The sequence below is a fragment of the Dipodomys ordii genome, unplaced genomic scaffold (assembly GCF_000151885.1).
Source record: "Dipodomys ordii isolate 6190 unplaced genomic scaffold, Dord_2.0 Scaffold34, whole genome shotgun sequence".
Lineage (NCBI taxonomy): Eukaryota > Metazoa > Chordata > Mammalia > Rodentia > Heteromyidae > Dipodomys > Dipodomys ordii.
Window position 1 is genome coordinate 14917580 of NW_012267250.1, and position 14432 is coordinate 14932011.

The 14432-nt window shown below is 39.2% G+C and overlaps 1 protein-coding gene across 2 annotated transcripts in view; it reads left to right on the top strand.

Moving 5' to 3' along the window:
- Vps26a (VPS26 retromer complex comonent A) overlaps window positions 1-13768 on the top strand; it is a 33475-nt gene extending 19707 nt beyond the window's left edge. Inside the window, exons 3-10 of one of the 2 annotated variants that reach the window (XM_013017153.1) lie at window positions 883-958; window positions 1980-2136; window positions 3083-3247; window positions 6278-6384; window positions 8911-8979; window positions 10033-10175; window positions 12130-12277; window positions 13267-13768. In XM_013017153.1, coding sequence (XP_012872607.1) covers window positions 883-958; window positions 1980-2136; window positions 3083-3247; window positions 6278-6384; window positions 8911-8979; window positions 10033-10175; window positions 12130-12243 — 831 coding nt within the window. In that variant the 3' untranslated portion in view covers window positions 12244-12277; window positions 13267-13768. Of the gene's footprint in view, window positions 1-882; window positions 959-1979; window positions 2137-3082; window positions 3248-6277; window positions 6385-8910; window positions 8980-10032; window positions 10176-12129 lie in introns of both variants that reach the window. The other variant, XM_013017152.1, reaches the window with a different exon arrangement.
- The last annotated feature ends 664 nt before the right edge of the window (window positions 13769-14432 follow it).

Consider the following 14432-nt stretch of genomic DNA (forward strand, 5'->3'; position numbering starts at 1 on the left):
TGTCCCTCAGCTCTTCAGCTCAAGGCTAGCGTTCTACCACTTGAGCCACAGTGCCACTTCCGGCTTTTTTCTTTTTGCTTATGTGGTGCCAAGGAATCGAACCCAGGGCCTCATGCATGCAAGGCCAGCGCTCTACCACTGAGCCACCTTCCCAGCCCGAGTACATTTCTTTTTGGACAGTATAAGCATTACTTTTAAGGTTAGGAATTACAGCAATTATTATGCAAATATTATGCAATATATTTTTGCCTACAGAAAACTGAAAATGATCTTTTAGGTCTGTTCTTGGAATTAGTGATTACTTTACATTAAAATGCTATTACTCCTAGAACTGCTTTATTATATGACCAGAAAACACAGAAATAGTTGAAGGATTTTCCTTTGAGTCTTTTTTTTTTTTTGGTGGCACTAGGGCCTTGAACTTGGGGCCTTAGGTTTACTATGCAGGCCCTCTACCACTTGAGCCATGACCTCAGCTCTCTGAATCTTTTTGTACTTTTTAAATTTTTTTTTATTGTGAAAATACTGTACAGAGGGGTTACAATTACATGGGCAAGATAATGAGTACATTTCTTATCAAGCTTTGTAGCCTCCTCCTTTGTTTCCCCTCTTTTTGTACTTTTTGCAGTTATGATGAGGGATTCCTTCCTAATAAAGTTGGTGTTTAAGTAAGTGTATAAGTAATAGGTTCATTAGTGATTTTGTATGAATAAATTACACCTCTTTTGGTGTTACTAGGTCATCCTACTCTAAGTATGTGGTGGCATCTTATACTTCATAAACTAATATCTGAAATACTTTTGTATTGCCTTCATCTGGAAGGAATCTAGTAGGCCCACTTAAAGAACTGTTAACATCTCTTATAATTTCATGTTTTGGCAGGTAAACCTAGCCTTTAAGCAACCTGGAAAGAGGCTAGAACACCAAGGAATTAGAATTGAATTTGTAGGTCAAATTGGTGAGTTTTAAAATAGCATATTTTTTTCTTTGATAACTGAGTTTCAAAAGGGTTGGATGTGGTGGTTAAATAATTTCATTAGAGCTTAACTTTATGGAAGGAAGGAGTTGATTTTGCATAAGAGGAGACAGTGTATTTAATCATGTGTCTCTCAATTGTATGGAATAATGTTTGAATCATTCTGCCTTTACTATTGGGTTCATTACTGAAAATGAAAGGTGTTGAATAAATCAGCTGACTTGATGAAACTTCCATTGTTTTTCATCAGCCTTACAATTACCAACATCACCTTCATCTTTCATTTGCTAATTACCCATGCCATTTGTCTTTCTGACCTAGTGTGTACCTGCAGTCAGACTCACCTGTCAACAGAAAATTTCATATGAAAAGGAAAGGAGTAATTTATCCTTGACTTAGGTCAGATTGTATACATTTTCATACATGATTTCAGAGACATTCTTGATTTAGTAGCGGGTTAAATTATACATATCTATATATAAATATTTTAGTCTCACAGATGGAGAAAAGAGAAAAGAAAGCATATCTTTATAGGTTTAAAATCTAGCTAAGTTTTACTGTACACTAATGAGTGGACATATCTATTTTGTATAAGATCCTGCTTAAGGGGAAAGTTACAGTAATTAACTGATGGTTAGTTTTATTCTTTTATATGTTATAGTTTGCTCAATAAAATGACAACAGAATTATTGTCTTAAAGAGAAATACTCAAATTATTCCTGGTAATGTGTCAAACAGCTTCATATTGGGAGAGGCCTAATTATAATTACATTGAAGGAATGAAACTCATTTCTAGTAGAAACATCATTGTGTTATGTTTCTTTGAATTTATGCCAAAATGGAGCATAATAATGAGGGTAATTAAATTCAGATTATAGCTCTAGTTTATTAGAGACAAATCAGCTTTATTCTTTTGGTAAAATTACTTACTTTGAGATAGAAGTTTGGGTTTATTGAAATAGATACTAAATATAACTGTTCTTTTTGCTTTTTTAAATCTTAGAACTTTTCAATGACAAGAGTAATACTCACGAATTTGTAAATCTAGTGAAAGAACTAGCCCTACCTGGAGAACTGACTCAGAGCAGAAGTTACGATTTTGAATTTATGCAAGTTGAAAAGCCATATGAGTCTTACATTGGTGCCAATGTCCGCTTGAGGTACGAGTGCATATTATAAACTCTAAGCAGAGTCAGTCAGAAAGTAGTGGCTACTATTGATGTCTTATTTGAACTTTCAGTTACAATTCTGGAATGAAAGACTTAAAATTTAAAACATTCTGCCACATTTTGTTTTATCTGGCTAATGATGAGCTCAGTAAGGACTTTCTAACATACATTCAGATCAACCCATCATAAGAAGTTTTATGTAAATTATTTGTCCTTTAGGTACTTCATTTGCTATATAAACTTATTTACTCTCCAGATCCATTGGTTACCTTACAAATCTCATTCAGTATAAGGTCTTAACCCAGAGACTAACTTGTGCAAAAGGAATGAGTAACAAACTGAAGGAGGAACCAGTTCTAATTTTCCAGTCCAGTGGCCTTTCTCTTCACCAAGTCTTCATGCAAAAAGCCAGAAATACCTAAGAGATAAGGGCATCAAGTCCAACAGCCTGCTTTTTCTGTATCCATTTGGGTACTGGGTTTGATAGCTCGAATGTCAAACAGTAGTGCCTTAATAAGGGATTAAACAACAAAAAAAGAACAGTCATATGAAGAGTTTTCCACCAGTAGGCTTGATGATAGCCCTTCAAATACATCTGAAATGTTTTCTTAGAATTGAATTTTGTTTTTTTTCTGTGTTGAGAATATTAAACATACCTACACATACCACATAAACACACAAAACTGAGGACTCAGGGTATAACTTAGTGATAGAGCATGTGATTACCTTGCACGAGACCCTGGGTTCAAACTCTAGGACACCCCTCCATCCCCTCAGAAAGGAACTGCTTTAAATGAATGCTTTAAATGAAGTAAGTTGATCCCAAAGGAGTTCCAGCGAGTAGTTTATGCTTCCTTAAAAAACTTAAAAACTTAAAACTTAAAAAACTTAAATTTATTACATGTTTTTTGATCACTCTTTTCATTGAACTTTGTAGGTATTTTCTTAAGGTGACAATAGTGAGGAGACTGACAGATATGGTGAAAGAGTATGATCTTATTGTTCACCAGCTTGCCACTTATCCTGATGTTAACAACTCCATTAAGATGGAAGTGGGTATTGAAGATTGTCTACATATAGAGTTTGAATATAATAAATCAAAGTAAGTACCCTTCACAGATTAATGTAGGAGACTTTTAAAGAACTTTGTAAATTGACCAATTTAAGGATAGAATTGGCATTAACTGATGCTAACAGGCTAACAAAATTTGGCTTCCAGTGCAGGTATGTTTTATATTCTATTCTTGATGAGACTCTGCTTGACTACTTCATGTAGAGGATCTCACTGTCTCAGAAGGCAACCAGTACGATTATATCTGTAATCATTTATTATAGCTTGATATCACTTTGTCCTGGGCATTTCTTTAAAACTAATAAAGTCTTTTTTTTTATTTATTTTTTATTTGTGAACATACTGTACAGAGGGGTTACAATTACATGGGCAGAATAATGCGTACATTTCTTACCAAGCATTGCAGCCTCCTCCTTTGGTTTACCCTTCACATCCCTTCCCAGCCTCCCCCCTCCCCCCTTTTTGTTTTTTTTGATGTTCTTTTTGTTTTTTTTGATGTTACCTAAGCAATACATTATTGGCAATTTGAAGGATGTTAAAATTTTTACCATTTAGCCACTATTAATAATCCTCTTCAGAAAGAAAGAAGGGGAAGTATGTATTTATTAAAAATGTGGTGTTTTGTTTTGTTGTTGTTTTGGTTTTGTTGTGGGGCTTGAACTCAAGGCCTGAGCACTGTACCTGAGTTTTTTTTGCTCAAGGCTATTGCTCTATCTCTTTGAGCAACAGTTCTATTTCTGGTTTTCTGGTAGTTAATTGGAGACAAGAATCTCACAGACTTTGCTGACTGGGCTGGCTCTGAACCAAGTTCCTCGTATCTCAGCCTTCCGAGTAGCTAGGTTATAAGTGTGAGCCACTAGCACCTGACAAAGTTTTCTGTTTTGTTTTGTTTTTTAAGAAACAGTGTACCTTCTTTTATCCTCCATATTACTCTATGATGTGATTTATTATTTGTCACTTGCCTCAAAACTTGTCATTGAAGCCTCCCTTCAGACTTACATAATTGTATTAATCGATTCTTAGAATGTTACTTTGGGATTCAGCTTTGGGAAGAAGCTTTTTTCTGGTTATTGTAGGATCCTCAAGTTTGCTACCAGATGCTTTTAAAGATCCTATAAATGGCTTTTGCTTATTAGATATTATAGCAGCAAGTCCAATGGGGATGTATTGCCCCTGTTAATCTTTTTGTGCCCAGATAACTTACGTTAGTTGCTCTGTTTCGCACTTTCAGTACTAACCATACTAATCTCTTTCAGTATTGAAAAATATCATCATACTTTTTGCTTGAAATAAAAATTTCAAGCCAGGAGTTGGTGGTTCATGCATGTTATATTAGCTACTCAGGAAGCTAAGATATGAGGATCACAGTTCAAAGCCAGCCCAGGCAGAAAGGTTGTGAGACTTATCTCTAATAAACTACTCAGAAAAAGCCTCGGGTGGCAAGTTGTGGCTCAAGAGGTAGAACACTAGCCTGAGCAAAGAAGTTTAGGGACAGCTCCCAGGCCCTGAGGTCAAGCCCTAGGACTGGCAGAAAAAAGAAAGGGTGGGGGCCTGGGAATAGTGGTAGAATGCTTGCTTAGCATGCATGAGACCTGGATTTGATCCTCAATACCACATAAAAATATAAATAAATAAATATAAACTTTTTTTTAAAGGGGGCTGGGAAGGTGGCTCAGTGGTAGAGTGCTTGCCTTGCATGCATGAGGCCCTGGGTTCAATTCCTCAGCACCACATAAGCAGAAAAAACCAGAAGTGGCACTGTGGCTTAAGTGGTAGAGCACAAGCCTTGAGCTGAAGAGCTGAGGGATAGTGACCAGACCGAGTTTAGGCCCATGACTAACCAGAAAAAAAAAAAATTCAAGCATAACATTTTTCCATTAAGCTGGGTGCCCACTGGGTCATGCCTGGAATCCCAGCAACTCAGGAGGATGATATCTGAGGAGTGTAGTTCAAAGCCAGCCTGAGCAGGAAAGTTGGTGAGATTCTTAATCTCCAGTTAGTTACAGAAAAACCTACAAGAGGGACTGGGAAGGTGGCTCAGTGGTAGAGCGCTTGCCTTGCATGCATGAGACCCTGGGTTCGATTCCTCAGCACCACATAAGCAAAAAGAAAAAAGCCGGAAGTGGCACTGTGGCTCAAAGTGGTTGAGCGCTAGCCTTGAGCTGAAGAGCTGAGGGACAGCGCCCAGGCCCAGAGTTCAGAACCCACGACCGGACCCAAAAAAGAAAAACGTACAAGAGGGGCTGGGAAGGTGGCTCAGTGGTAGGGTGCTTGCCTTGCATGCATAAGGCCTTGGGTTCGATTCCTCAGTACCACATAAGCAGAAAAAGCTGGAAGTGGAGCTGTGGCTCAAGTGGTAGAGTGCTAGCCGTGAGCTGAAGAGCTGAAGGACAGCGCCCAGGCCCCATGACTGACAAAAAGAAAGAAAGAAAGAAAGAAAGAAAGGAAAGAAAGAAGAAAGAAAAAGTTGGAAGCATCACGGTGGCTCAAATGGTAGCATACTACAGTACCCAGATCTAGAGTTCAAGCTTCAGGACCAGAGGGGAAAAATTCCATTAAGTACTTAGCTTTTCTGAAAACTGAGTTGTAAGTAGGACAATGATTAATAAAGCTAGTTATTCCTGCTGAGATATTTTGATGGTCAAATAAAAGCTTATTTGCATAATGAAGCAGTTACTTTTTTTTTTTTTGGTAGGTAGTAGGACTTGAACTCTGGGCCTGGGTGCTCTCCCTCAGCTCAACATGAGTGCTTTACCACTTGAGTCACAACACCACTTCCGGTTTTCTGGTTTATTGGAGATAAGAGTCTCATGGACTTTCCTGCCCAGGCTGGCTTTGAACCTTGATTCTCAGATCTCAGCCTCCCGAGTAGCTAGGATTACAGGCGTGAGCCACTGGCACCTAGCTAGTTACTTTTTTTAAAAAGAGGGAAATTAAACAATATGAATTGTCAAGTGATATTCTTAAATATCTTAAAGGTACCTATTAAAACCTTTCACAACCTATTTTACTATTTTTGTTTTGAAACTGATAATTAATGATATATATTTTTTCTCATAGGTATCATTTAAAGGATGTGATTGTTGGAAAAATTTACTTCCTATTAGTAAGAATAAAAATACAGCACATGGAATTACAACTAATAAAAAAAGAGATCACAGGAATAGGTAAGTTGAGAAATACTTATAATGTTAGTTGAAACTTTGGAAATCTTTTTTTTTCCTGTCCTGGGGCCTGAACTCTGGGCCTGGATGCTGTCCTTCAGCTCAAGGCTAGCACTCTACCACTTGAGCTTCAGCTCCACTTCCGGCTTTTTCTGCTTATGTGGTACTGAGGAATGGAACCCAGGGCCTTATACATGCAAGGCAAGCACTCTACCACTGAGCCACCATCCTAGCCCATAGGCAGTGTTCTTGAGCTATTGTACACAAGGCTTAGCATTCTACCACTTGAGCAAGAGCTCCACTTCCATTTTTTTGGGGTGGTTAATTGGGGATAAGAGTCTTACCAGGTTTGTCTGCTTGGGCTGGCTCCAAACTATGATCCTCAGATCTCAGCCTCCTGAGTAACTAACATTACAGGTGTAAGCCACTGCAGTACCTGGCTAAAACTTTGGAAATCTTAAATTCTTTAAACATAAAATTGATATCCACCTACTAACTTTGTTACTTAATAAATGGCTAAATAATGCTTTTTTTTGACAATAAATGTATGAGATGCAGGGGGATGCAACTTTAGACTTAGCTATTTAAGAGGTTTGGGTGGGAGAATCACTTGAGTTCAAGATCAGCCTGAGTAGCATGGTGAGACTCTTGTCTCTTTTTTTTTTTGTCGATCGTGGGGCTTGAACTCTGGGCCTGGGCGCTGTCCCTCAGCTCTTCAGCTCAAGGCGAGCGCTCTACCACTTGAGCTACAACAGCACCACTTCCGGTTTTCTGGTGGTTTATTGGAGATAGGAGTTTCACGGTCTCTCTCCTGCCCGGGCTGGCTTTGAACTGCAATCCTCAGATCTCAGCCTCCTGAGTAGCTAGGATTACAGGCGTGAGCTACCAGTGCCCGGCTTGAGACTCTTGTCTCTTTTTTTCACTTGAGTCAAGGTCTCACTATGTACCTCAGCTGGCCATATGCTCATGATCCTCCTGTTTCAGCCTCCCAGATACTCTTGGCTAAAGTTTTAGTACCTTAAAACAATTTATTTTTATTTTTTGGGGGGTCCAGTCGTGGGGCCTGAACTCTGGGCCTGGGTGCTGTCCCTCTGCTCTTCAGCTCAAGGCTAGCGCTCTACCACTTGAGCCACAGAGCCACTAAAAGTGAAGACTTTTTTTTTTTTGCCAGTCATGGGGCCTGAACTCTGGGCCTGGGTGCTGTCCCTCAGCTCTTCAGCTCAAGGCTAGCCCTCTACCACTTGAGTCACAGCACCACTTCCGGCTTTTTCTGCTTATGTGGTGCTGAGGAATAGAACCCAGGGCCTAATGCATGCAAGGCAAGCACTCTACCACTGAGCCACCTTCCCAGACCCCCTGAAAACAATTTAATGTGGTTTTTTTTTTGGGGGGGGGTTGGTCATGGGGCTTGACCTCTGGGCTTGGGCGCTGTCCCTGCACTCTTCAGCTCAAGGCGAGCACTCTACCACTTGAGCCACAGCTCCACTTCTGGTTTTCTAATGGTTTATTGGAGATAAGAGTCTGACAGACTTTTGTGCCTGGGCTGGCTTTTAACTGAGATCCTCAGATCTCAGCCTCCTGAGTAGCTAGGATTACAGGCATGAGCCACCGGCACCTGGCTAAAACCACTTAAATTTTTACTAGCAGGTAGAATAGTGGAGATTAAGAAATCACAAAGTAGGTATGGTAGCACATGCCTGAAACAAATGTGTGTGTGGTCATGTATATATGAATGTGTGTGTGTACACACAAATATGTAACTTTTTTCTGGTGTTAGAGATTGAATTTAGGGCCTTCTCTTGTACAGTAGGCAAGTGTTCTACCACTGAGCTATCCCCACTTCCCAGCCCTTGGTATAAATTAACATTGACTTTAAATTTTTTTATTTTGTGCCAGTAATGGGGCTTGAACTCAGGGCCTTGGCTCTTTTTGCTCAAATCTGACACATACCACTTGAGCCATAGTTCTACTTCTAGCCTTTGGTGGTTAATTGTAAATAAGCATCTTCATGAACTTTCCTGCCTGGGCTGGCCTTGAAGTGGCATCCTCTCAGACCTCAGTCTCTTAAGTAGCTCAGATTATGGGCATGAGCCACCAGCACCTAAATGTTTTGAGTTCAAATAATTTCTTAGGAGGTAGATCTTAACATTTATGCATATACACTAGTTAGCTACACAGTTTGGTGTTCCATGTTCAAATTAATTTCCCAAGAAGACAGTTTGGTGTTGTAGAGAAAACCTGAATATAATTGTTAATTCTGATAGGCATTTCTAGTTCTGTTTACCAGATATTTTAAGTGAACTACATGAAGATGATACTTTCTGAATTGCATATTACTTTTGGAAAGAAGAGTGTAAAGCATTTGGTAGTGATGAGAATGTTATGTAGAGATTAAAAATTAGAAAAGAATGAATACTTTCACAAAATAAGAAGATAAAATGTATTAATGTGTTAGAAGATAGGATGAAGAAACAGGGCTGGGTATAATATTTTGGAAATTAATTAACATTATTTACCTTACTGCATTAGGACCCAGTACCACTACAGAAACGGAAACAATTGCCAAATATGAAATAATGGATGGTGCACCAGTTAAAGGTACCCACTTGCATTTATTACTTTCTATAGTGTCAATGGCAGTGTTTATGATAGTTTAAGAATAAGTGAGGAGCAGGGAAGGTGGCTCAGTGGTAAAGTACTTGACTCGCATGCATGAGACTCTGGGTTCGATTCCTCAGCACCTTATAAACAGAAAAAGCCAGAAGTAGCCTTGTGGCTCAAGTGGTAGAGTACTAGCCTTGCGCTGAAGAACTGAAGGACCAGCACTCAGGCCCATAGGTCAAGCCCCACAACTGAACAAAAAAAAAAAAAAAAGAGTAAGTGAGCATTCAATGTGAAACTAGTTTTGATTTTTTTTTTCCTGCCAGCCCTGGGGCTTGAACTCAGGGCCTGAGTGCTGTCCCTGAGCTGCTTCTGCTCAAAGCTAGTACTCCTCCATGGGCTCTACGACTGGCTTTGTGGGTAGTTTATTGGATATAAGAGTCTCATGGATTTTCCTCTCCAGGCTGGCTTTGGACCCTGATCCTCAGATCTCAGCTTCCTGAGTAACTAGATGACAGGGGTGAGCCATTGACTCCCAGCTTATTTTTTTTTAATTCTTTTTTTTTGGTGTTGTTGTTACAATCTCTAAACTTTATAAATGAGTAATTGCTAACAGTTTTGTGTGTCCCTATGTGTTTAAGTCTCAGAAGAAATATTTTCTTTTTTTTTAATTCTTAAAGCAATGCTTATCATGACATTTTTGTTGTTGTTTATTGGGTTTGAACTCAGGGTCTTCAGCTTGCCAGGCAGGCTTTCTTAGAGCAGTGGTTCTCATTCTAAGGGATATTTAACATTGTGGAGATTTTGGAATGCCATGTTGATAAGTGTTTCTGGTATTTGTAAGGTAGAAGCCAGGCTGCTAATAAATATGGATAAGACCTCTCCACAGAAAGAATTTCTGGCCCAAAATTATATAGTGCCAGAAAAATGCTGTTGTTCTGTATCATTAGGAACCAAAACACTGATATTTACTGTAATGCTTAATTAATACTAGGTTTTGGGTGACTGTAAATCATCATTTACATTAAATAGAAATTTCTTTTCTTTCAGGTGAATCAATTCCAATAAGATTGTTTTTAGCAGGATATGACCCAACTCCAACAATGAGAGATGTGAATAAAAAATTTTCAGTAAGGTATTTTTTGAACCTAGTACTTGTTGATGAGGAAGACAGAAGGTACTTCAAGCAGCAGGTATGGTGCTACCCATGCTGATCTTTGATTCTGCAGCAGATCTAAAAACACCTAGACAGTATACTTTTTAAAGTTGACTTTTTTTTTTTGGTCTGTTGTGGGGCTTGAACTCTGGGCCTGGGTGTTGTCCCTCAGCTCTTCAGCTCAAGGCTAGTGTACTTGAACAACAGCACCACTTCCAGTTTTTTGTTGGTTCATTGGAGATAAGAGTTTCACAGACTTTCCTGCCCGGGCTGGCTTTGAACCGCAATCCTCAGATCTCAGCCTCCTGAGTAGGATTACAGCCACTAGCTCCTGGCTTTTTTTTTTTTAAGTTTTATTGTATTAAATTAGCATTTCTAAAACATTGAAGGTATATTAAAAATGTAGCTATTATGATAGATTCCACCATGATCATTCTGCAAGACTATAAAGTTAGCTAATTTGTAAAGGTTTTCTTTGGGTCCGGTTGTGGGTCCTGAACTCTGGGCCTGGGCGCTGTCCCTCAGCTCTTCAGCTCAAGGCTAGCACTCTACCACTTTGAGCCACAGCGCCACTTCCGGCTTTTTTCTTATGTGGTGCTGAGGAATCGAACCCAGGGCCTCGAGCATGCAAGGCAAGTGCTCAACCACTGAGCCACCTTCCCAGCCCTTTTTTTTTTTTTTAAACAGGGCCTGGGCACTGTCCCTGAGCTTCTTTTGCTCAAGACTAGCATTCTACCACTTGAGCTACAGCCCCACTTCCAGCTTTGTTTTTTCTTTTGATAGTTAATTGGAGATAAGAGTCTCGTGGAAGCTAGGTACTGGTGGCCCACACTTGTAATTCTAGCAACTTAGGAGGCTGACATCTGAGGATCACAGTTTGAAGCCAGCTCAGACAGGAAAGTCCGTGAGACTCTTGTTGTTGTTTTTGGTCAGTTGTGGGGCTTGAACTCTGGACCTGGGTCCGTGAGACTCTTACCTCCAATAAAATACTCAGAAAAAGCTGGAAGTAACGCTGTGGTAGAGCACCAGCCTTGAGCACAAAAACGGTTAGGGACAGTGCCCAAGCCAAGTTCAAGCTCCAGGAATGGGTTGGGGGCGGGGCGGGGGTGGGGGGGAAGTCTCATGGACTTTCTTGCTTGAGCTGGCTTCGAACTGTGATCCTCAGCTCAGCTTCCTGAGTAGTTAGGATTATAGTTGTGAGCCACCAGTGCCCGGCTTCAGTTGTTAGACAATGACTTGTGTTTTTGCCTAGGGCTGGTCTCAGACCACATTCTTCCTACCCATACTTTCAGTGTAGCTGGGATGATAGGCACATGTCATCATGGTTTGTTGAGGTAGGGGCTAGCTAAGTTCCCACCCAACTTGGCACTGAAATTTGCTTTGTCTTCCAAATAGTTAGACATCAGGCATGAACCACCGTGCCTAGCCCAGTTACTACTGTGTGTGTGTGCGTGCATGTGCATGTGTGTTGGTCCTGGAGTTTGAACTCAGGGCCTTAGACACTTTCCTGAGCTTGCTTTGCCCAAAGCGAGCACTGTACCATTTAAGCCACAGGTCCATTTCTGGGTTTTCTGACAATTAATTGGAGATAAGTCTCATGGACTTTTTCTGGCTGGCTTTGAACTGCGGTCCTTAGATCTCAGCCTCCTGAGTAGCTAGGATTATAGGAGTGAGCCACTAGTGCCCTGCTCCAGTTACTACTTTTAATGCCTGTATTTATTTAATAGATTTGGGGTTTTTTGTTATAAATGTCCATGAGATGATCCAATTCTAATATGCTTTTTTTAATACTAAAGTGTTCTAGAACTTGTTCTTCATGGGAAATTTAAGCCGTTGGTGAATGTATAACAGTCCTTTATCTTCTGAATGAATCCAGTTATTAAATATTTAAATATTAAATATTGAATTGAAATTGGGGAGGATAAGTTGCAGTTCATATTTCTGTGGTGAAAATTTGAGGCATGATGGAGAACATTAATTTGGTTTTCTAGGAGATTATTTTGTGGAGAAAAGCTCCTGAAAAACTGAGGAAACAGAGAACAAACTTTCACCAGCGATTTGAATCTCCAGAATCACAAGCATCTGCCGAACAGCCTGAAATGTGAACTGAATAGGAGGAAGCAAGAACAACAAAAAACTGTAACCTTTAAGTTGCGCAGGTTCAAGATGGTTGCAGCTTTGTAGCAGGAAAAAGGCCAAAATTCCACATATAATAGTCTTCCTTTTATCTTACAGTGCTGCATTTATTTTATAGTGTAACTAAATGTTTTTCATGTATTGTACATTTTTAAAAGTGCTTTGAAACACTGGAGATTTCTTAAGCTGCCTTTTTTTTTTACTGCACACTGATAAGCACTCAGATATGCATTAGCATAGCCATTTAAGGATTTCCATGTGAGTTGGCTGGTATTTGTAAATTTTGCTTTCTTTCTGAATAATGTTGATTTTAAGGCCTCCTTTTTCAAGCTAAGATTACCTCTTCTCTTCATGCAAAAAAAAATTAATTTTTGTGTTCAAATACAATTATAAAATCTGAGTGGCCCTTACATTCTATAGTTTTAAAACATACCTTCACAATACTTCTTGAAAATTGTATTTTTACATATGCATTTCAGAAATGTATGTGGAATGTTTCACTGTAGGTGTTTTTGGGCCTACCATTTCATGGCTTCTTGCATTTTATCTCTTTTTGGAGTCTTCTACAACATGACTATTAAATTTTTTTGCCAAGGGATTATGTGGCATGTCATTGTGGCACTCTTCCCCCCATATTAAGTAGCCATTCCGCTACTCTCCAGCAGGACATTTGTTGCAATGTAGAGGTGACATATGTTGGCATATTAGAACTTATTAAAACTATGTAATTTTTCCATAAATTCTTTGAAACATGTATATTTTTTAACTTAAGGAATATTTTTGCCATGTGTATGCAAATACCATTTTCTTGATTTTACAGATTTATTTACTTTTCAGTAGAAAATCGGGGTTGGTGGACTCAGCAGGTCCTATGACACATCTATAGTTATCTAGACCTGGACAATTTTGTGTGTGTTACGTGGATCTTTAGCTAGTTCAAAGTCACATTTAAACTTCACCCTATTATTATTTTTCTTTAACACTAAATTCAGTGTCTATAGCAAAGATTGCAATCATCTGTTCAAATGCATGGAGTCTGGTGGCAAATACACTAAATGTGGACTGTGGGAACCAAAACGAGGCCTGCTATGTGAAAACTACTTTCACTTAATAAAGTTCATTGGTTTTTGTACCAATATTTTTTAATATACTTCAGTGCAAGTTGGTTAACCTTACCTTATGAGTAAGCTAAATAACGCAAATTACATTTCTTTAAGCCTATTTTACTACTATGGCACTTTGATAAGTCAGTAACCAACTTCTTTACTGGCCAAAGGTTCCATGTACCATGTGCTGGAGCATCTATAAATGGTAATGATATCTTTCATGTAAGTGCCTGTTCAGAGTTTCAAAATTTTAAAATGCCAAATATTTTCATGGTCACTTGCATGCAGTAATCTAGAAAATAGTCAAGATTCTGAAAACCAATTGTACTTAACCAACCTCAAATTGTGCAACCATGATGTATAATAAAGAATTTGAAACAGAAATTGAGCTTGCTATTGCCTGATAAAATAGCCTTATTCTCACATATCATTAAGTTTTATTGTGAAAAGATAGGATTTTATAATAGTTTAGGTATCTATCTATATATTATATATTTTTTTCTTTTTTTTGTCAGTCATGGGGCCTGAATGCTGGGCCTGAGCACTGTCCCTTAGCTCTTCAGGTCAAGGCTAGCGCTCCACCACTTGAGCCACAGTGCCACTTCTGGTTTTTCTGCTTATGTGGTGCTGAGGAATTCAACCCAGGGCCTTATGCATGCAAGGCAAGCACTGTGCCACTGAGCCACTTTCCCAGCCCAGGTATCAATTTTAATAATGAGTTTTTATAAATAGTACTAGTTTCAATATTAAAGTTATATAGTACTTCTAATTAGTTGGCTTAAAACAGTCACATACAGGGGCTGGGAAGGTGGCTCAGTGGTAGATCACTTGCCTTGCATGCAGGAGGCCCTGGGTTCCATTCCTCAGCACCACATAAGCAAAAAGAAAAAAGCCGGAAGTGGCGTTGTGGCTCAAGTGGTAGAGCGCTTGAGCTGAAAAGCTGAGGGACAGCGCCCAGGCCCAGAGTTCAGGCCCCACGACCGGACCCCCCAAAAAAAATTAAAAAAAAAATTAAAAGTCATATACATGATGCTTTTTCACATAGGCTTTTG